Source organism: Sceloporus occidentalis, unplaced genomic scaffold (assembly GCF_023333645.1).
Source record: "Sceloporus occidentalis isolate IW3139 unplaced genomic scaffold, rSceOcc1.0.p SCAF_1, whole genome shotgun sequence".
Classification (NCBI taxonomy): domain Eukaryota; kingdom Metazoa; phylum Chordata; class Lepidosauria; order Squamata; family Phrynosomatidae; genus Sceloporus; species Sceloporus occidentalis.
This window is the reverse complement of record NW_028316981.1, coordinates 263,394,973-263,416,857: the sequence shown is the minus strand read 5'-3', so window position 1 is coordinate 263,416,857 and position 21,885 is coordinate 263,394,973. Positions and strand designations below refer to the sequence as shown.

Here is a 21,885-nt window from a genome sequence, read left to right as displayed (position 1 = left end):
GCCAATCTTAGACCTTCCTAGAGTACACCCAGTGAAATAGTTGGGACTTACATAAGTCATGAGTAGGAACTGTGGTGTGGAGTAAACAATTTTCTAGTATTATTTTTTTTCTTAAAAATTCAATTTCTAAAAAAACCTCACTTCGTAAAATTCAGAAATTCCAGAAAACCATTTTCACTGTGGACAAAATGGTTGACCTTTACTTGTAGCTGTGCAAGAAGGAAAGGATTCCACAAGGACAGAAATGCAATCCCCTAGATAACCCCTCAACTCAGCTGGGGCTAGGGAGCTATCCTGTATTGAAAAGTTATTGGAACATGAAACAGATGAGACAGATTGATAGCAAAGAACTCAAAAACTGAAGATTTAATTAAGTGGCAGTTTTGACTGGAAACAAGAAAGAGAATTGGTATCACCAAGACTTAAACAATTAAAAGGTCTATATGGAAACCATATTTTAGAAAAAGGAAAATAAATATGGCCTCTGATGCCAGAATTTAAACAGAGATTGATTTACTACATGTCATGGCTTCTGGAAACATGGCTTCCAGAAAAATGTCCAGAGCTGGGTTAGACAAAACAGATCCTGTGCTCATTAAAATTCAAGTCTTAATATCAGAAATGTCTAACCGGATTTTAGATTTGAATAAATATGTAGCAGAAAGTAATGGGGATTTAGAGAAGAAATTGGACTTATTAAGATTAGAGATCACTGGACAAGTAAATTTTAAAGAGCTTGCTGAAAAACAGTTCAAGGAGATCAGCATCAGTTTGGAACTTCACAACAACGTCACACACACTTGAACAGATTTCTGATACTGTATTTTGAAGGGACTGGGCATTTATGGCAAGATTTGGAAAAGGCACAGGATAAAATTATGATGATAGTTAAAATCGAAGGAAACACTGATTAGGTTATGAACTGCTCCAGAATTGCCAACTGACTTGAAACAGACAGTCTAAATGTTATGGTGTACCTTACAAATAATTCTTGTGTAGAATTTGACAAGGAGATATAAGCAATATATAGGCAAAACTCGGCTTATGCACAGAGGAAAAAACAAATAAAAGCATCAGATGCAAAGCATACTTTAAGGAATCACTGCTTCCCGATTGGCTGCTACTTCCATCACTACTTATTATAAATTATAAAATAAATAAGAATTAAATAATTATATTTAAAGAAATTCCTGAAAGAAAATTGACAAAAACGTAAGAGTATAAATTTTTGGTGGAGATGTTAAATAACCATTTGCTGGATAGTTCCAGTGTGTTTGATAACCATTTATGCAGGTAAAAAAATATACAATAATATCTTTGTTCAAAATTTTGAAGGAAGAGACATTTAAACAGTTGAGAAGTTGTCAATAAATTTTAATAATAAAATATTTTAATAAAACAACTAAAATGAATCTGAAAATAATTTAATGGAACATAAATGGACTGAATGCACCTCAGAAAAAAAATGTGTTTTTGTTTTAAATCCCACATATGAAAACAGTTGATTTTAAGAGATTCATATAAGAAAAGGCAACTGTAGACTTTTGCAGAATAAAAATATGGGCCTACAGTTTGCGTCTGCAACCAAGAACAAAACAAATGGAGCTGCCTTTTATATAACCATTACAACCTAAATCAATTTTTGAAGATGGACAGGGCAGATATGTAATTGTGGAAATCAACTGGAATGGTAAGATAACAAATTTAATTGGTATTTATGTCCCCAATAATGAGAAATCAATGTTCTATCAAAATTTGTTAAGAAAGGAATTTGAACTAGACTTACAAAATCTCATTTGCAGAGGTAATTGGAATGGGGTTGTTTATCCAAATAAAGATAAATGTTCCAGTAAAGGTACTGTATTAAGGATGACCAAGGGAGACTATCTAGAACTTTATTTTCAATGAGGTGCATGCCTGGTGTGCGTGCACCTTTCAAGCATATGGGGCTTGAATATGTGAGCCTCATTTTTGCGGGGTGGATGGGTCCGGAATGGATCCCCCATGAAAACAGAGAGCCAATTTATATTGTTTTTCAGGGTGCCATGAATCCTTGTTTAGAATAAAGGCAAAAAGTTGCCAGTCTTAAAATGTATATTAATAATATAAAAAATAAAGCTAGATTTTGTAAAATTACTAAAAATGTTTCTGTTGGGCATTATGGATAAAGAAGTGGATAGTAAATATGGATCACTTCTTTGCTTTTTGAAACAGTTACAAAAATATGTTTGCTCAAACTAGCATTGGTTCTTGATCTTTCCAGTAGCGTTTATCTGCAGGCTAAGACTCTCAAGGGATATGCTGGAGGACTTAGGAGCTTTGAAGATTTTTTTGACAAATATTGTCATATTTATTGACATATTTAGAATGCAGACCAAAATACAGGATGGAATTATCTTATCCCCCAAACTGCTCATCAACTGAACAAGCTGTTACAAGGAATGTTAGTATATCCACATCTCAATCACAGTTCCTCAACTTTAATCCATCTAGACCTTACCATATAATTTAAAAGCTATAGACCTGCAGCTGTATGGTTTGCTGATGTCTTGCACACATTTAGTGCTTCCCCATAGACTGGCTGAATCCATTTCAAAGTAATCTTTTTTAGCAATTTGCTAGGTAGTCAAAGGCAAACATATGGAATTCCATATTAATATGCAAATTGGCCAATATGTTTGTTCCATTCCTAATCTACTAGCCTGCTTGTGAGAAATCCGTAACTAGGGTAGTGTTTCTATGGTATTTTGGGGGGGGGGGGTAGTTAAAATATAGGTTGGCAAAGTTAGTTTAAGTGCAAATATAAATCACAGCACTTGCATGGATGCACTGGTCATTCACCTGCAGCTTATGTTTTTCAAAACTGTTTAAAGAAACTTAATTGTGGAAACTAAAACTTTAACTCTGATAAACCTGTGCTGCTTTGATGATTTTAATATACCGTATACTCAGAAACAACTAATATAAGTTGCACACATGAGACAGAAAGAAAAGAAAGCACAACTTTTCCTATCAAGAGGATGTGGGGTGGGGTGGGGGGGCTGGAATCAGAAACTGGAAACAAAAAGTTTGATCATCTTCACCCTTTAGAACTATTACGTATTTATACAAGTATGTTAATGATAAACCATCTTGTAAGCAAAACAAACGAAAGGAAAAAGGAAAAAGACAGGCATACCTTTACATTATACTAACAACATCACCACTCTACACTCTTATAGTGCTGCTATTCCACTTTAACTACTCTGACTTCCTCCTGTTGCATTTTAGGGTTTGTAGTTCAGTGAGGCTGAGAATTCCAAATGCCTCTCCTTAAACTCCATAAGTGCCATCCACCGGCCTGAGAGGAAGGAGACTCCACTCTCCATAAGTGCCATCCACCGGCCTGAGAGGAAGGAGACTCCACTCTCCATAAGTGCCATCCACCAGCCTGAGAGGAAGGAGACTCCACTCTCCATAACTGTCATTCACCGGCCTGAGAGGAAGGAGACTCCACTCTCCATAAGTGCCATCCACCGGCCTGAGAGGAAGGAGACTCCACTCTCCATAAGTGCCATCCACCGGCCTGAGAGGAAGGAGACTCCACTCTCCATAAGTGCCATCCACCAGCCTGAGAGGAAGGAGACTCCACTCTCCATAACTGTCATTCACCGGCCTGAGAGGAAGGAGACTCCACTCTCCATAAGTGCCATCCACCGGCCTGAGAGGAAGGAGACTCCACTCTCCATAAGTGCCATCCACCGGCCTGAGAGGAAGGAGACTCCACTCTCCATAGCTGCCATTCACCGGCCTGAGAGGAAGGAAACTCCACTCTCCATAAGTGCCATCCACCGGCCTGAGAGGAAGGAGACTCCACTCTCCATAAGTGCCATCCACCGGCCTGAGAGGAAGGAGACTCCACTCTCCATAGCTGCCATCTGTCGGCCTGAGAGGAAGGAGACTCCACTCTCCATAACTGCCATCTGCCGGCCTGAGAGGGAGTTCACCAGGCAGGTCCAGCTCCATCAGGGCTAGCCTGGAAGAAGGAAGAGCCTTCCCTCCAATCCATCTGCCTTGGTCCAGGCCTCAGAGGGAGAGAAGAACCACTGGACCTCATCCCCTTTCCCTCCACCATTCCCTTCTCCTTTTGTTTCGTGTCTTTTAGATTGTAAGCCTGAGGGCAGGGAACTGTCTGATTAAAAATAATTGTAAGCTGCTCTGAGAGCCATTAGGGATGAAGGGCGGGATATAAATACCTAAATAAATAAATAAATAAATAACTGCAACAGCAGGCATCCAGAGCTTTTAAAGTGGAATAGCAGCACTATAAGAATGTAATGCAGTAATGTGATAAGGGGTGAAACAGACAGGCCAATTGAAGCAGCTTCCAGCTGCTTTGGAGACATGCCAATTAAATGACACATGCCTCCAAAGCCTTAGGACCAGAGCAAGAAGCCGGGATAATCCAACTCCTGGTGGCACCAGTCGGCCCTTTATTTGACAGAAATATCATTGCTACTTTTCTATAAGATACATGTGTTTTCTCCAAGTATCCATATGTTAAAGATTTTTTTTATAGCCTGAACAAATCTGATTTAATATTTCTTTTCTATTAAAAAAAAACCTAAATTATTTTATAGGAAGCACTTTTTCCTAAAATTCTGCAGCTTTTCTGCCCTTCTTCTTTACTGGGGTTTCTAGTATAAACAAGACAATAATTTTACTCCCAAGAAGAACTGGAACAAGAATAAATATTTTTAAAAGGATGTTTTCTATAGTAGCAAAGTGAGGTTGTAGTACAAGTTGTTTCTATAAAACCTGGTGAAAGGGAGACTAATTCCACTATTCTAACAGATCCTTGACCATTTTTTAAAAGTCCCTGGTTAGCTATTGTACAAAGTATGTTACTGCTGGCAAAATAACACTGTGTAGCAAACTGTTTTCCTGAGTGAAGTATCTTGTGTATTTTCAAAGTAGTACTGGATATTACAATAATAATAGGCCATGGACTATATGGGTTACAATTTTTTCCTATTATCATAGTTTATAAAGCAACAGTTTCATAACATTTATAACATTTCTTGCTTTACAAACTGGCACTACTAATTATATAAGAATTCAGTTATTAATAAAGACAGTAGTACTGGCAAAATTCTAGCGATATGCAGGTATCCTGGATTTGGACTCGAGTAGGATATTAATATTCTTGCTTCACAATGAGGTTCTTATAAAATAGCATTATATCTCAGCTTTACTTATCATAATTAAGTGAGCTGTTTTATATAAAGCATGTTAAGACATAGCTGGAGCTATCACTGTTGCTTATTCCTGTGTGTCTTTCTTCCTCAATACCAAAAGACATCTCCTCCTCAGATTGCCATTGTTTCCCCTGTGGGATTGAACTTGACATATGCAGTATTTATGCACATGCCTCTTTCCAAATGAACTGCAAGAGCTGCCCACCTCCCACAACCAATAGCCCTTTGATCTTTGATAGAGCTGATTATTAAGCACTTGTCTAAGGTGATTTTCCCATTTAGTCATAGCAATATAGCCATCAAGTGTTGATCTCACTTCAATCTTTGACTGAACTTTACAGGATTTTTCTGTAAGAGGGCCAAGTCCATTTCTTTTCATTGTTTATTATAATAGGTTATCTTCTCTTGATTAAGTACAGTAGTTCACTAAATAAGGAGGAAGAATTAAGAGCGAATTGCTATCATGATGGCACTTATATATTTTTCTCATCTCTTCTCAACCTTTTACACTCCCAATGAAACCAAGCATTTCTGCAACTGGAGTGACAGTTCTTGGAAGCAGGAACTGTTTTTTAAAATGATGGTTTGAGTAAATCCATCAGTTGCTGGAATAGTGAGATAGAAAAACTAGTATCAGTAGCCTATGTTATCTCATCCCTTAGTTTCAAAAAATCTCTCAGACATAATTTTGATTCCAAGGTTGAATGCAATGTATGATTCCAATCAATCCTTCTATCAACAGTAAATTTTATTTTTTTAGGGTTCATTTGGCAGTAAGAAGAGAATAAGGGGGTTCAGGCCACTGAAGTAATAATGTAATGATCACTGCCCACTTCACATTCAATCATAAAAATATTAGAGCAGGAAGACTGAGTGATCACAACAGTCAACCAAGCACACTTGCCCCTAAGCAGCCTATATAATTGAATTCCACTGGCATTTATCATGCCCGCCCGTGAAATTTACCCAGACCTATTGATCCTTTCATATTTAGATCTTCTACCTTCAGCACTCTGTAACAGATCCCAATAAAATCCTGCAGCCTCAGCAAAAGTATTGTTGTTGAATCTGTTGCATGCCTTACAACCACTAACAATCACTAATGGAGCAGTAGGACACTGGGATTCAAGATCAGACAGGAAACCTTTCATATTAGCCCTGCCAAAGTCAATGCTGAATAGGATGAATTTAAAGTGGTATATAAACATTAATGAGGACAGATGAAAATAGAGTTCTACTGATTAAGAGAGACATAGCTCAAAGATTCAGTTCTCTGAGGCCGGAATTGCACACAAAGAGAAGTAGCTATTAAAATAGCTAATCCCGCTCTTGATCTGCCACCTTTTGGGGGATAAACTGTTGCTAATAAACAGGTTTCATAGTCAGCTAGGTTGATATCACTGCATAGCTGAGTTTCTTGGAAAAACAGAATTTGGAAGTTGTTAATACGGTTTAGGAAGAAATTATCTTCCAGTTTGCTTCTCCAACCAGCTAAATTTCAAGAAAGACAAAGAGGTGCACTCTTGCCATTTACTTACAAGTCATTGCTTATTTAAAGCCTCAATCGTTATCACCCTTTTCTTTTCACAACATGACTCCATCTTGGAAAAGTTGGGGGGAGTTCCTGGTGATGAACTTTAGCAGAAACAGATGTATTTCCTCTACTCTCACAACTACCTATCTCTGGGGTTCTAATCCCTCAATTTGCAGACATCTGCCCTACTTGATTTGGAATGGGATAGACCACTGTAACAGTAGTTTTAAGGAGCACTGGCAGGTGGATTAGTAGAAAATCCCAAAGATTGGGAGGCAGTATTAAGTAGCACATCATTAGGTTCGCTAAAATCAATTAGGTCTTTAATCACAGGACCCTTGAAAACAAAGGCAAATAAACATTGCTCTCTTCCTCTCCTACCATCTAAGTGGAGGGGGCTTTAAAGTATTTTCTTATTGTTATACTAGTTTAATAAACTTCTTTTCAACATAATAGACTCTAGCTGCATCATGTGGTCTAGCAAAAGTAATAACTTTAGTATAGTAGTATAGTTGCAAATAGTATATGCTGTAGTACAGTTGTAAAAGCGTACTCTATCTAGTGAATTGATCTTGAATCAAATTTTAGCAATATGTCTGAAAGATCTGACATAAGTTGCATGGAATGTGCTTTATGCTCCTGTTGTATAGGTTTATCTCTTGGCTTTAGATATTTAATATATGCTTGCTTCTCTTTTATTAGATCCAAACACTAAGGATAAGTTATATCATTTTTTGCTAAAAGCATGGTGTAGTGGTTTGAGTGTTGGAGTATGACTCTGGGAGTCCAGGGTTTGACTCCCATTTGGCCATGGAAACCCACTGGGTGATCTTGGGGAGTCACACACTCTCAGCCCCAGAAAGCCCTGTGGCATGCCTTAGGGTTGCCCCAAGTTGGAAATGGCTTGAAGGCACACAACAACAACAACAACAACATCAACATATTTATTTTGGGGATTCTCAACAGATCACTGAATTACTTTGCAGATATAAAAGCCGTCAAAAGTGCTGCACAGCCTCTAAATTTTCAGTGTAATATATCTGTACAATTAGGCTCTTTGCTAGTTCCAAAAACTTATGAATGGCTTGACTGGCTGTCAAGGCCCCCAAAATGTATCAGCTATAAAGCTAGAATAAATACCTGTAAGAAATACAATCTCAACGCATAAAAACTTGATATATATCAACATTACCATTTTAGTAAGTTATTATTAAGATTTTAAATCATGTTATTAGATGTGCTTTAGGCTCCATTCCTGCAATTCATTTAATGTTTTCAGCAGCATTCCGCGTTGTTGCCCAAGGAGAATTTGTCAAAATCCATCAAGTAAACTTTAATTCCAGAAATTTTGTTATGAAATACCTATTACCTGTCAATACAATTTGGTCTCCTGCGCTTTGATTCTGCTGGTGAGCATACTATGTCCTTAGGTATATGGCTCTTTTACAAAGTTTTTCCCAATTTCTGACTTCTGGAGAAACAACATATCTCCTTGAAAGTTATAGGGGCTTTCCCCCCACTTGAATAGAAACCATTCAAGCTGTACTGCATACGATTTTCACTAGTGCTCATTTAACCAACTAAAGCAATAACTGATTACATTTACATAATTCTAGTAAAAAAATTAAAACAGCACAATGGTACTCTCGTATTTGACATCATAGAGAGTAGAAGGGAAGCTCTACAGGTATCTCCAATGAAAGCTTGTCAACAATGTGCATTACTACAGAAAATAATGCAAATTCCATACTCTGGTCCATTAGGAATGAGATGGAAAGTTAAATGGTCAGTAACACAGTTCCTTTACTAAAGTACAGTACCTTTACATTGGCACTCCTAGGTTCAAATCCCAACTCTGCCATGTAAACTCATTAGGTGACCTTGGGCAAGTCACACTTTCTCAGCCTCAAAGAATGGCAATGGCATACCCTCTCTGAAAAAACCTGCTGAGAAAATCCTGTGACAAGGTCGCCTTAGGGTTGTTATAAGTCGCCTTAGGGCTATCATATGTCAGAAATGACTTGGAGATACACAACAATAATAAAGTAAATCAAAAGGCAGATCAGAGAACTGGGATTTAGTCTGTGTTGGATGGTGTTATGCTGTTGTTAACTGTCTTTGGGTCGACATTGATTCATGGTGACCTCATGGATGAGACATCTCCAAGACCCCATGTCTTCATACTCTACCTATGTCCTTCAGACTCCTACCCATAGCCTCCTTGATTGAATCTACCCATCTGGTATGGGGTAGGCAACCTTTTTGAGCCAGGGGCCGGGTTGCTGTACCTCAGACAACTGGGGGGCCGAAGCTGGGAGTGGAGCTTACACCGTCCGGGGGTGGGGCCATGCGCTGGGGGTGGAGCTTCCACCCTTCAGGGGTGGAGCCGCATGCCAGGGGGCGGAGCTTCCGCCCTCCAGGGACGAGGCCTCTTCCTCTTTGCCGGCCCCTGACGCGGCCCCAGGCCCTGTCGGAGGCCGGGAAAGAGCCGGGGGGGGCGCCAGGGCTGGAGGCCTCCCCCTCTTTGCCGGCCCCTGACGGAGCCCCAGGCCCCGTCAGAGGCCGGCAAAAAAGCCACTGGGGGCCGCCAGTGCTGGAGGCCTCCTCTGGCAAAAAAGCCGGCAGGGGCCACCAGCACTGGAGGCCTCCTCCTCTTTGCTGGCCCCTGACGGGGCCCCAGGCCCCATCAGAGGCTGGCAAAACAGCCGGCGGGGGCCGCCAGTGCTGGAGGCCTCCCCCTCTTTGCCGGCCCCTGACGAAGCCCCAGGCCCCGTCAGAGGCCGGCAAAAATGTCCTAGAGGCCCGCTGCTGTCACTGCAGCCCTGTTGGAGGGCCCTAGCAATGGCAACGGGCCTCCCAGAGGCCCGCTGCAGCCGTCGGAGCCCTGTAGCAGGGCCCCGGCCACTGCAACGGGCCTCCTAGAGGCCTACTGAGGCCACCAGAGCCCTGTTTGAGGGCTCCGGCGGCCGCAGCAGGCCTCCTAGAGGCCACCGCCAATGGTGACGAAGTCTCGCGCAACCTTTCCCGTGGTTGCGCGAGACTTTGCCTCTAGGCCACCACCATTTTGTTTCTCAAAATGGCAGCGAAGTCTCGCGCGACCACAGGAAAGCAGGCGGCGGCAGCAAGAGTAAGCAGGGGCCGGCTGAAAGGCCTCCGTGGGCTGCATCTGGCCCGCGGGCCGGAGGTTGCCGACCCCTGTGGTATGCTGTCTACCTCTTTTTCTCCTAGCCTCTACCTTTTCAAGCATTATTGTCTTTTCCAGTGAGCCATTCTTTCTCATGATGTGGCTGAAGTACAACAGCCTCAATTTGGTCAGCTTGGCTTTTAGGGAGACCTCAGGCTTGGTCTTTTTGAATACCCATTTGTTTGTTTTCCTTCTCCCTGATAGTTTTCTGAAGTGGTCAGGAATATATTTGCACAGTTAGAACTAGAGTGCAAGCAGTGTTCATTTCTGGAGACGTATAGCGACACAATAGTGCAGAGCAGACAGCCGGGAATAACGTATAACATGAAGCAGATCTACAGAAAGAAAATCTTTTCATTGGTATTTGCTACTTCTTAACATTCCTTATTATTTTCATTTTATCATCTCTAACTGTGTGGGGGAAATTTACCTAATAAACCTTGATGTTAGGTATTTAGAATTCTCATAGCAATAAATATTTGTTCACAACCTAAAAAGGAATTGATTTAAGTGTTTCTAGAACTGACTCCACCGATGCTGTATTTCATTTTCAGTTTTCAATTCATCCAATTAATATCTAAACTTTAGTGTTACAATTGAATTCTGTTACTATTACTATCTGTGTACTTTTTAGTTGTGTCACTAATTACAGCATGCACATTCTTGATTACTATTTTCCACTACAAAGATTTAGAAATACAGTGGAGTTACTATGGATTAAGGATTCAAACTATTTAATTTAAACCTCATAAACCTGATAAAAACTGGGTGTTAAAAAATATTGAACTACTGTACTCCAAATCACCAGAATCAGTAGTTGAATACCAGCCTCATGCTACACTATGTAATCATTTTTGCACTGAGAACAAAATAAAGGACAGAAAGGAACAGTTTATTATATGGCACAGAGGTACACTTGAGAAGTCCTTAAAGTACTAGAATGTGTTGCCTCAGTAAAGATAATGGGCAATACCTTACCTTAAAATCTCTTGCAACCAAAAACAGAGCAGTTCCATCAAATGGATATTAAATAGGTAATTTAACCAGAGGCTAGTTATTAGTTTCAGTCTAAGAACTATCCAACAATAATCCGTTAAGATCAGTAAAGAACTTTTAGTTGTTAACATAAAGACTATTTCATCCTAGAGGGATGCTTTTTGTTAATCCTTATTACAGCATTTACATATATCTAGTTCTCCTAGTTAAAGAGTTTTACCTCCCACATAATGACCTCTTTGACCAGAGTTTACTCCTAAAGACCTGAAAGTGTTCTTTGAAGCCAAGCTTTATTGTTCTTCCTTGAAAATAAAGTATTGCCTACTAATAAAGATGATTTGATGCTAACATAGTTGAAAGAAGAAATAACTCTCTAAGCACATCTGAATGAGCAGTTTTAAGTCAAACTTGCTGAATTCAAAGTACTTTTTACACTAGATAACATATTGCAATTCATTTGGATTACACCAGTGTTCATCTGAGAGAAATAAATAAAAAGGAACAACTAATTTGTAATTTGTTAATACATTTTAAAACAGGTCTTAAACGTACACACAGAAAGACACTGGAGAAAGTAAATTGTAAACAGTCAGGATAGATTAGAATCAGTTTGGAACAATACACCTAGTAGAGGTTCTAATAAACTTTTTTCTTGGCATTATCACAGCTTTTTACTAGAGCTACCACTAAATAAAGATGTCAAGTGATAAATCATATGTTTTAATTGACTGGTTCATTAAGTTTCCTATTAACCTGCTAATAAACATGGCAGTCCTAGAGTTTCCAACTTACTTTAATTTCAATTGCAAATGTGCTGGATGTTTCTTGATATAAACAGTCTACTGTTTGTGCAGCAACCATCCATCCAATAGTGCCTACCTCAGCTGCACTCAGCTCACCACCTTCTCTTCTGCTTCTCTTGTGTGAATACAGCAGCAGCAACCCAGCTCTGCTCTTCCCACTTGCCTGCACTGACCTTACTGCAAAAGAAAGGTCAGCTAGCTGGCTGTTCAGTTGCTGCTCCCAGGATGACCAGATGCAAAGGGAGCAGCACCTGAACAGCTACTTAAGCAGCGACTGAGAAGCTCTTGCCCATGTTGGCCTTGTGGCAAAGGCCAAAGCGGGCAAGAGGCTTCTTAGTCACTACTCGAGCAGCTGCTTGTTTGCTACTTCCAAGTGACTGGGTCTAATGGGAGAAGCTTTTCCCCGGCATGGAAGGACTCTCAGTCCTTTGCCAGGGCAGAAAGGGACACAACTAGCTTCTCACTTTTCTCCCTGGTGAGGATATTCCTTCCCCTCCTTACTCGGAGATAAAGTTTATCAAATACATTTTATTTGTTTATCAAGTATATTTTAAATATATGTAAATGTTATATGTTTTATATATATGTAAATATATGTAAATATGTTTTATTTCCACTCTTATAGTTCAAAGCCACTCAAACACCAAACAACTGAATAATAATTAAGTTCAATGGGTTCACTCCAGACAAGAATGTATGGCAACCTAATCTTTTGTCCTCAACTGAAATCTTGATAAACCACAAGAATAGGGAAGCCTTAAGTGAACTTAATTGAACTAATTAACTTAGTTATAAGAAACAGGATTGTGAATTTAATGGAACAGTAAGAATAGTAAGAATAAAGTTGATCTAGTAGATGCGACAGATTTAGTGGATGTAGTTAAAGAGAACAGATAATAGAGTTAGTTAGAAAATATTTAGATATGTAGTAGCCTACACAACACTATGTATGGGGAAAAAGGGGGATCACGAAGGAATTTATGGATATAATCTCATCCACAAGATAGGAAGGATAGTTTTTGTCAATTGTAATGCAGTTTGTGTGATGAAACTGATGTTGGTATATTTTATGTGTATTGAAAAAAGGATATTGAGGTGAGGAAAGGGGGAGTACAACCATTGGGTCAAGTTTACAGGGTGAAAATAGAGGAATTGAAAAAGTGAAAAAGGTAAGAGTAAGTAATAAGAACAGGATTGATGTGGAACAGAAGAAGAGGGTAAGAAATTAAGGAAGGATGGAGCTAGAGGGAGTAAACCTATAAGGGTGATATTAGAGGGTTATTAGAAGAAGAAAGAAAGAGATATAAAAAAAGGTTGAAGAAAGGGAACTTGATCCAAAGGATGCATAAAGGATTAATAAGGGGCAGAGGGATAGAAGTAAACAATATTGAATAATAGGTATGTTATATCCAATATGTTTTGTCATTTTTGTCATTGTGAAATATGGTGTTATTTGTCTTTGTTTATTAACTTTTGTTATGTGTTTGTTTATTGTTATATTGTTCATTGAAATAAATTATAAATAATTAAAAAAAGAATAGGGAAGCCTTATACTACTATGCACTCTTTATACTGAAAATATAAAAATGAACATATGTTGATGTAGTTATCACTAAGAAACAGATCTAAAAGACATGAATATTATATCTTTATTTTCAAAATAATTTCCACATTGCACTTCGCTACTGATATTTTTTAAACGTTTAAGTGAAATTGGCAGTAAATGGTCAACTTGCATCAATGACATGTCTCCAGAAAAACTCCCTAAAAAGGCTTTACTAAACTGGTTCCTATTTCACCATTCATGGCAAAACCATGAATTTCCTTGGGTTTTATTAAGCAAGGAATATTCAAACTGATTTTGCTAGTTCCTTACCATTTGCATTTTAGCAATTCCCCCCCGCCATTGTTAACAATTTATTTTGAACAAGTATGGTGTAATAATGGGGTCATATACAGAATTATTTTTTCATATACACCAGGGTGGGTATTGTGTTTAAATATTTGAAACGATGTCATATTGAAGAGGGAGCAAGCTTGTTTTCTGCTGCTCCAGAGACTAGAATGCGGAACAGTGGATGCAAACTGCATGAAAAAAAAGATTCCACCTCAACATTAGGAGGAACTTCCTGACAGTAAGGGCTGTTCGACAGTGGAACAAAGTCCCTCGGAGTGTAGTGGGATCTCCTTCCCTGGAGGTCTTTAAGCAGAGGCTTGATGGCGATCTGTTGGGGATGCTTTGATTGGGAGGTCCTGCATAGCAGGGAATTGGACTGGATGGCCCTTGTGGTCTCTTACAACTCTATGATTCTATGGCCCATTCCGCACGGGCCTTTGAGCCGCCCCAATCATGTGCTAGGGGTTGGCCGAGGACCTAGTGTCCATACCAGCCTCACCCCTAGCATGTGACGGGGGCATAAAAATGGCGGCACCCTATACACATGGGCGCGGCCATTTTTACGTGCCGGACGCTTAGCGTCCGCACGTCCCCCTTGCCTTGCAACGTCACGAGTGCACCATTTGCGCACTCGTGCGTCGCAAGCATGGCGCGAAAAGAAGCTGCTTTTTGCAGCTTCTTTTTCCACCGCTGGGAAGCCTCCCCGTTGGAGGCTGCAGCTTCCTGGCGGCGGAAATGGAGGCGGCAGCAGACCGCCACTTTCAGGCGGTCTGTAACGTGCCTATGATTCTATGTTGTTGGATTTAAGCTTTCATAAACCCTGACTAATAAGTGTAATGGTGTAGAATGTTGGGAGCTTATCAACAATATCTAGAGGGCCATAATTTTCTTTATCCAGATAGACAGACAGACAGACACACACACACACACACACACACTTTTACATAGAGGGAGGGAGGGGGAGACCAGCTCTAGTTCACAGATGAGAGAAGTGGTTCACATTGCCCAGCAGATTTTTTGAACATCAGCTCTAAGACTGCTTGATCACTAACAATGCTGGCTGAGACTTGGGACTTAATGACTAAAACATCTGGAGTGCCAGAGTCTGAAAACCACTGGACTAGAGAATTCCCTTCTCTCATCCCTAAATGTGAGCAAAACAGAAGAAAACTGAGTGTTATCTCCTAATTAACCATTTCTGTTGTATGTTCTATTACCTCTTTTTAAAGATTGCATTTTAACTGTGTTGTTTTCGACAGCAATTATACCAAAATACGACTTGAAAAATATCCCAGCAGAATTTATCAACAAAGAAACAGATTTGCACTATTCAGTATAATTGACCAAGAACCTGAAGAACTACTGGAAGAAGCCAAGGACATAACTAAAGAAGAATACAGTCCGCCCTTCTCTTATGCGGGGGATCCGTTCCTCCCCCCCCCCCCCCCGCATAAGAGAACAAACGCGGATGCTCAAGCCTCATTCAAACGAATGGGGCTCGTACCTGTGGTGGCATGCCACAGGAGCGCACCTCATTCATGCGAATGGGACGTGCCGTCCCATGCGCTCCTGCAAGGCTTTGAGCATATGCTCAAAGCTGCATATAGTGCGCCCGTATATAACGCGGGCACACTGTAGAGAGATACTGACTGTGACCAAAAAGAAACAGGGAAAACAGCAGATAAACAGTTGAAATATTTCAATCAGTAAAGGAAAGAAGAGAGGCAAGAATAAATGGACAGACTGGAAATGATTTATATCCCAATCCACAAAAAGGACCCACAATAATCTCCCAAGCAAGCAAAATTATGTTCAAAATAATACAGCATAGACTCCAATCATACATGAAGAGAGAAATCCCAGAGGTGCAAGCAGAGTTCAGGAAAGGCACTAGGAACCACACTACAAACATACAATAGCTAATGGAGCACATCAAAAATTCAAAAGAAAATTACTGTGTGCTTTATAGACTACAGCAAAGCATTTGGGTGGCTCTTAGGGTCAGGGGAGTACCACATCTGTTAGTCCTGATAAGAAATCTGTTCTAGAACAGAATATGCAGAAACAGAATGGTTACCATGTGGCAAAGTGGTCAGGCAATGCTGCATACTATCACCCTATTAGTTGTATGCAGAAAATATCATAAGAAGGTTTAGACCCAGGAGGAGGAGTGAAGATAGGAGGAAGGAACATCAAAAAAATCTAAGGTTCCATGCACACTGCAGAAATAATACAGTTTGACAGCACTTTAACTGCCATGGCTCAATGCTACGGAATTCGGAGAACTGTAGTTTGTTGTGGCACCAGAGCTCTCTGACATAAAAGGATGATTGTCTCACAAAACTACAGTTCCCATAATTCCATAGCACTGAGCCGTGGCAGTTAAAGTAGTGCCAAAGTGGATTACTTCTACAGTGTGGACATAACCTAAGATATGCAGACAATACCATACTACTAGCGGAAAACATCACAGACTTTGACCAATTACTAATTAAGAGCATTATTATTATTATTATTATTATTATTATTATTTATATTGAGCTGTAGATTTAGAAAGATCAAAGAAAGTGCAAAGGCAAGCTTACTGCTGAACATAAAGAAAATAAAAATAATGACTACTGAAGAAATACATAAATTCTACCTAGACAATGAGGAGATTGTGATAAAAGAGATCCTATACCTAGGATATATGAATAAAGACTGAAGTTAAGAAATCAGAAGAAGACTAGGAAGGGCAGCAATGAAAGAACTAGAAAAGATTGTAAAGACTAAAGATATACAAATGAACACTTAAAGATGAATTGTCCAAGTCATTGTATTCTCTATCACCGTGTATGGATGTGAAAGCTGGACAGTGAAGAAAGTGTACAAGAAGAGTATCAACTCATTTGAGATGTGGTGCCGGAGAAGAATGATGAGGATAGTGTGGTCATCGAGCAGATCAAGCCTGAAATCTCCCTGAATGTCAAGATGCTCAAATTGAGGCTGTTGTACTTTGGCCACACCATGAGAAGGTGTGACTCACTGGAAAAAACAGTAATGATAGGTAGAGGGAAGCAGAGAGGAAGACTGCACCCCAGAAGAATAGACTCAATCAGGAGCTCACAGGCATGGTTTTGCAGGAACTAAGCACAGCAGTGGAGGATGAGGGGCTTGGAAATTACTCATCCACAGGTTTATCATGACTCACCTTCAACTCAAAGGCAGCTAATGAGAAGAACTACAGTGGGTCCTTATTATCCACTGGGATTTGCTTCTAGGATCCCTGGTGGATACCCAGATCTGTGGATGCTCAAGTCCCATTAAATGTAATGGCATAGCAAAATGGTGTCCCTTATATAAAATGAAAAATCAAAGTTTGCTACTTGGAATTTATACTTTTTTAAATATTTTCAAGCCATGCATGCTTGAATCCGTGGATAAAAAATCTGTGGATAAGAAGGGCTGACTGTAGAAACTTATCAAGCCTGACTCTTTGTCAAGTTTGACTAGCTGTTACTAACAGAAGTACCTACTTTTTTGAGTTGGTTTTCATCAGTTTTATTAAATTGGTTGATTTTCTCCTTTTCTTTTTTTGATTCTCTCCTGCCACTCATTCTGCCACTTGTTTTATCACTCATCCTACCAGTCTTTGATCTTCCCTTTTAATCATTTAATTAAAGAATACTAAAATTTAATTGGCCTCAGAGTGATTGGAGGTGAGCTAACTGTCTGAATAGAAATATAGGCGTGTTACAGAGCACCCAAAATGGGCGCTCCGCCGGCACCGCTGGTTGCTGTGTCCAGGAACCGCGGCAGTCATACTGCACAGTTCCCGGACACATCAAAAAGAACCCGCAAAAAGCGGCTTCTTTTTGGGCCCCGGAAGTGGTGCCGCAAGTGGCCAATGGTGCACTCACGACATAACTTCTGTCGCTGGACATGCGGACACTACGCATCCACGACATCAAGATGGCAGCGCCTGTGTTGAACGGGCGCCACCATTTTGTACGTTCCCAGGACGTACTAGGGTTAGGGGCATGCGTAAAGCACGCCCTTTCCTAACCCGAGTACGTCCTGGGGACGTACTTTACGCCCGTGTGGAACGGGCCATAATGAAAAGCAAAAACATTTAGAGACAGAAAGTGAGGGTCAGAGGTGAAGAACATGACACTAGAGCAGAATTCTGCCTAACAAAGAACCAAAAAAGTTTCCTAAAATTACTTCATCTTGCTAAGAAGATACATATGTGATAAGTTAGTAGTATATGAACCACATAGAAAGATTTATTATACACAAGGCCTTCAGTTTTGTTAGTAAATGCATTTTGTTTCAATAGAACTAATCTGAAAGTGAGACTGATCTGATGTCTCAAAAGAAAGTATGTATTTGTAAAGATGTAACTTTCACAAAAATGTAAGAATGTAGAAAAACGGTTGAATATCAAAAGGCAAATATTTAAGTGCAAATTCATACCTTGATTCTCCGCTACTGTTCCTTGCACTTTCTTCATCGCTGTGCCCATTCATTGTAAATATTCACCAAGATAAAAGTATAAATAAAAGTTCTTCCAGTTTGCAAGCTGGATATAAAATGTCCACTTGAGAGGGTCCACGTTCTTGGAGTTCAGGAATTTCACATAGATCTTGTTCTACTGTGTTCTGAAGTTCATTTTTCCTGCTACATTACCTTTAAAAAAAGAAGATTGAGATGTACTTGAAATGATTGCATATCTACACAATGATACTACAGTAAAGTAGATGGGATGTGTGCTATCCCATCCAATTATTACTTTGTTTATCTCCTAGCTATATCCTGGCTTTGTCTCGCCCCTTCCCCTATCATTTCTCTCCACAACTGTATCAGGTTATGGTGAGACAGATAGAGACACATTTGATTAAAGTGATTTTGTACAGTGATTTTTTGTGACAGATGTGGGATTTTAACCAGCATAATTTTCACACTAGAAAATTATAGCACTTTCATGCCACCTTAACTGCTATGGTTTCATCTTATGGAATCGTGGGATTTGTAGTCTGATGAAGCACTAGATTTCTCTGACACAGATTTCTAAATACCTCATGAAACTACAGGATTCTGTCAGTGCAACTATGACAAAGTGGAATCTCAGAGCTATAGCTGTGTACTGTGAAAGACATCCATGTCTCACAATTCCCAAGTCTCTAACTTACAACAGCCCTGTTAATTAAGTTCAATATTATCATAAGGATGCAATTCAGTTTTACACATAGGGAAAACCTTGTTTAAACCTCCACATAGCAGTTCAAAATGGATCTAATAAATGTGTCATATAAGAAACATGCCCCGGCTCCCTAAAATTACAGTACAAATCCTGTAAACAAGCATGCGTAGCGCTGAAGTATCAGACTACGATTCTGGGGATCAGAGTTCATTCCCCTGCTTGAGCAAGTTACATTCTCTCAGCCTCAGAGGATGGCAACGGCAAAACCCGGATTAAGCAATTTGCTAAGAAAACCCTGTGACAGGTTTGCCTTAGGGTCACCAAAGTCAAAGCTGACTTGAAAGCACACCACAACAACAACAACAACAACAATCCTCTAAAGGAGTTCCCTCAGTTTCTTGTTCATAATAACCATTCAAGTGAGAGATCCTGCCTATGACTTTGACTGGAATAGCTCTTGTACTTGGAACTCTTATTAACACACCTGGCTCTTAGGGCCGTGGATTAATATTCTGGGTGTTGGCCGACGACTCTGGAGACCAGGGTTCAATTCCTAGTTTGGTTACAAAACGCACTGGGTGACCTTGAGCAAATCACACGCTCTCAGCCTCTGGGGAAGGCAAAGAGCAGAGCGGTTAAATTGATACAATCCGTTATTAATATCACGGAAAGTCTGCAAAGTCCCAAACTTGGTTGAGAATACTGTGTGGCATGGAAGTCTCCTCTGGTAAACCTCTGTACAAACCTTGCCAAGTAAGTCAGGAAGGACTTGAAGGCACACAACAACAACTTTTTTTAAGGGACAATACTACAACACCCTAAGAGCCAGGTCTGTTAAAGGGGTTCCAAGTACACTTGTCCCTCCATATTCGCTAGGGTTAGGGGCACAAGACCCCCGTGAATATGGGGAAACCACAAATAACAAAAGCACCACACTTTTATCTAGGAACCTCTAGGTCCTCCAGGGCAACTCTGTGGTCAACGTCCGACAGACACTGACCATAGAACTGCACTGGAGTCTTTCAGTGCAACTTTTAATGTTGACCATAGAGTTGCACTGGAGGAGGACCTAGATGTTCCTAGAGAGAACATATTAATCAGATCCGCAAATATGGAGGGATGAGCGTACAAAGAGCTGCTTCACAAGAAAGGAGGCTCCTTGTTAGCTGTACAGCGAACTTCAGAACCTCACAACACCAAAGATCATGGCCCCAAACACAGTGCAGAAATAACCCACTCTGAGACCACTTTCAGCTGCTCTGGCTCAGTGTTTAGAGCACTGTATTCTGGGAATGGTAATTTATGGTGTCTCTCTTGACAGAGAAGGCTCAATGTCTCACAAACACTACGGTTCCCAGAATCCCCTCGCATTGAGCCAGGGCGGTTAAAGCGATCTCAAAGCGGATGAGGGTTTCGGCAGTGTGGTTTTGGACCCCTCTGGATCTCCCTTTATTTTAGGGAACCCAAGCAAAAAAGGCGGGGCTGGTGCATGAGAGGCATGATTGCCAGCCAATGAGGAGCCGGCCTCGTGCCTTTGGTGGGTGCCAAAACAAATAGGCTCCAGCCCCATTAAAACCCCCACTATTAGCATTAGCATTGGTACTCTATGCCTCCTCCGCTGCTGCTGCTGCTTCTGAGGCTTTGCCCGGTTGCGAAAGCCTCCCTTGCTCCCTCCATCATCATCATCATCATCATCATCATCGCCTCTTCCTCCTCGGCTGCCTGGGAAACAAAAGGAGAGATGGCGGGGGAAGCAGCAGCAGGAGGAGGAAGACCCACGACGAGGACCACGCTGCATTAATAATAATACTAATAATAACCCGCCTTGACACCGCTCCAGCCGCGCGGGGGAGTCTGGGAAAGGTAGTTCGTTCGTTGCGGCACCACAAAACTACACTTCCCAGAATCCCCTAGCATTCAGCCAGGGCAGTTAAAGCAGATTGTTTCCGCGACGTGAAAGTGAGAAATGGAATGGATCTGGACTCTCAGGCTCCATCCACATTGGAGAAATAACCGGGTTTGGTACCTCTTTAACTCTCTGTCTGACTCTTTGCTATGGCCCACAACAAACTCCAACTCCCAGAATTCCATAGCCTTCAGCCAGACAAAGAGCTAAAGCGGTACCAAACCGGGTTATTTCTCCAGTCTGGATGCAACCTCGGGTCCAAAAAGGCATTATTAATACCCCACTTCGAGACCGCTTCAACCTCCCTGGGAAGTGTAGCTGTTTCTGTGAGCCTTCTCTGTCACGAACTACAGTTCCCAGGATTCCCTAGCACTGATCCAGGGCGGTTAAAGCGGTCTGGAAGTGGGTTATTTCCTGCGGTGCGTTTCGGCCTCAAGAGGCGCCTGGACAAAAGCGGCCTCCTTCCCTCCTCCTCCTCCTCCTTTTCCCCGCCGCCTCTCCCCACAACCCTGGAGCCCTGCTTCTACGCGAGGCCGGGGTCGGGGCCTTCCTGGCTCCAGGCCTCAGCATCCCCTTACGCCTCGGTCCCTTTACCCGAAACGCCCGGGGAGGAAGCCTGAAAACCCTTCCCTACTTGGGTCTTTTATTACCTGAGGCAGCCGAAAAAGCGGGCTCCAGGGCCTAGAAGAGAAGGAGGAGGAGGAAGGGAAATGAAGGATTAGCAGCAGCAGCAGCAAGGGCCCTTGGTTGTCTCCCTTCTCCCTCCGCACGGCTTCTGGCCTCCCTCCCTCCCTCGCTTCCTCGGAGGCCTAGCCTCCCACAAGAGAAGGGAGCAAGGCTTAAAAACAAGACGCAGCCGAGAGGGAAAGGGGAGGCCTCAGGGGAGCGCCGTCGCCGCCGCCGCCGTCGCTTTAAGGGCTGCCGGCCGCCGCCATCGCTGAGCAGAGCCTCCTCCTCTTTCCTTCCTTCGGATGGAAACCCCGGGCGTGATGTCAGCCCTGGGACAGAGCGGGAAGGGAAGGGAAGGAGGAGCCAGGGAGAGCGGGGCTGGACGGCCTGCTGGCCCTCTCGGGATCAGCAGGCACGGGGAGAGCGGCCAAGATGGGCGGCGGCGGCGGCGGCGGCTGCGGGGATTGTGAGCCTTTG

General features: G+C 41.5%; 1 protein-coding gene across 4 annotated transcripts in view; it reads right to left on the bottom strand.

Annotated features, from left to right (window-relative positions):
• CHD1 (chromodomain helicase DNA binding protein 1) overlaps positions 1 to 21,677 on the bottom strand; it is an 88,679-nt gene extending 67,002 nt beyond the window's left edge. For 2 of the 4 annotated variants that reach the window (XM_089492772.1, XM_089492788.1), the window contains exons 1-2: positions 21,390 to 21,673; positions 18,107 to 18,319 (exon numbers count right to left, since the gene is read on the bottom strand). In XM_089492772.1, the coding sequence (XP_089348898.1) occupies positions 18,107 to 18,159 (53 nt within the window). In that variant the 5' untranslated portion in view covers positions 18,160 to 18,319; positions 21,390 to 21,673. Of the gene's footprint in view, positions 1 to 18,106; positions 18,320 to 19,317; positions 19,396 to 21,389 lie in introns of those variants that run through there. The other 2 variants (XM_089492796.1, XM_089492779.1) reach the window with 2 other exon arrangements.
• Between the last annotated feature and the right edge of the window lie 208 nt (positions 21,678 to 21,885).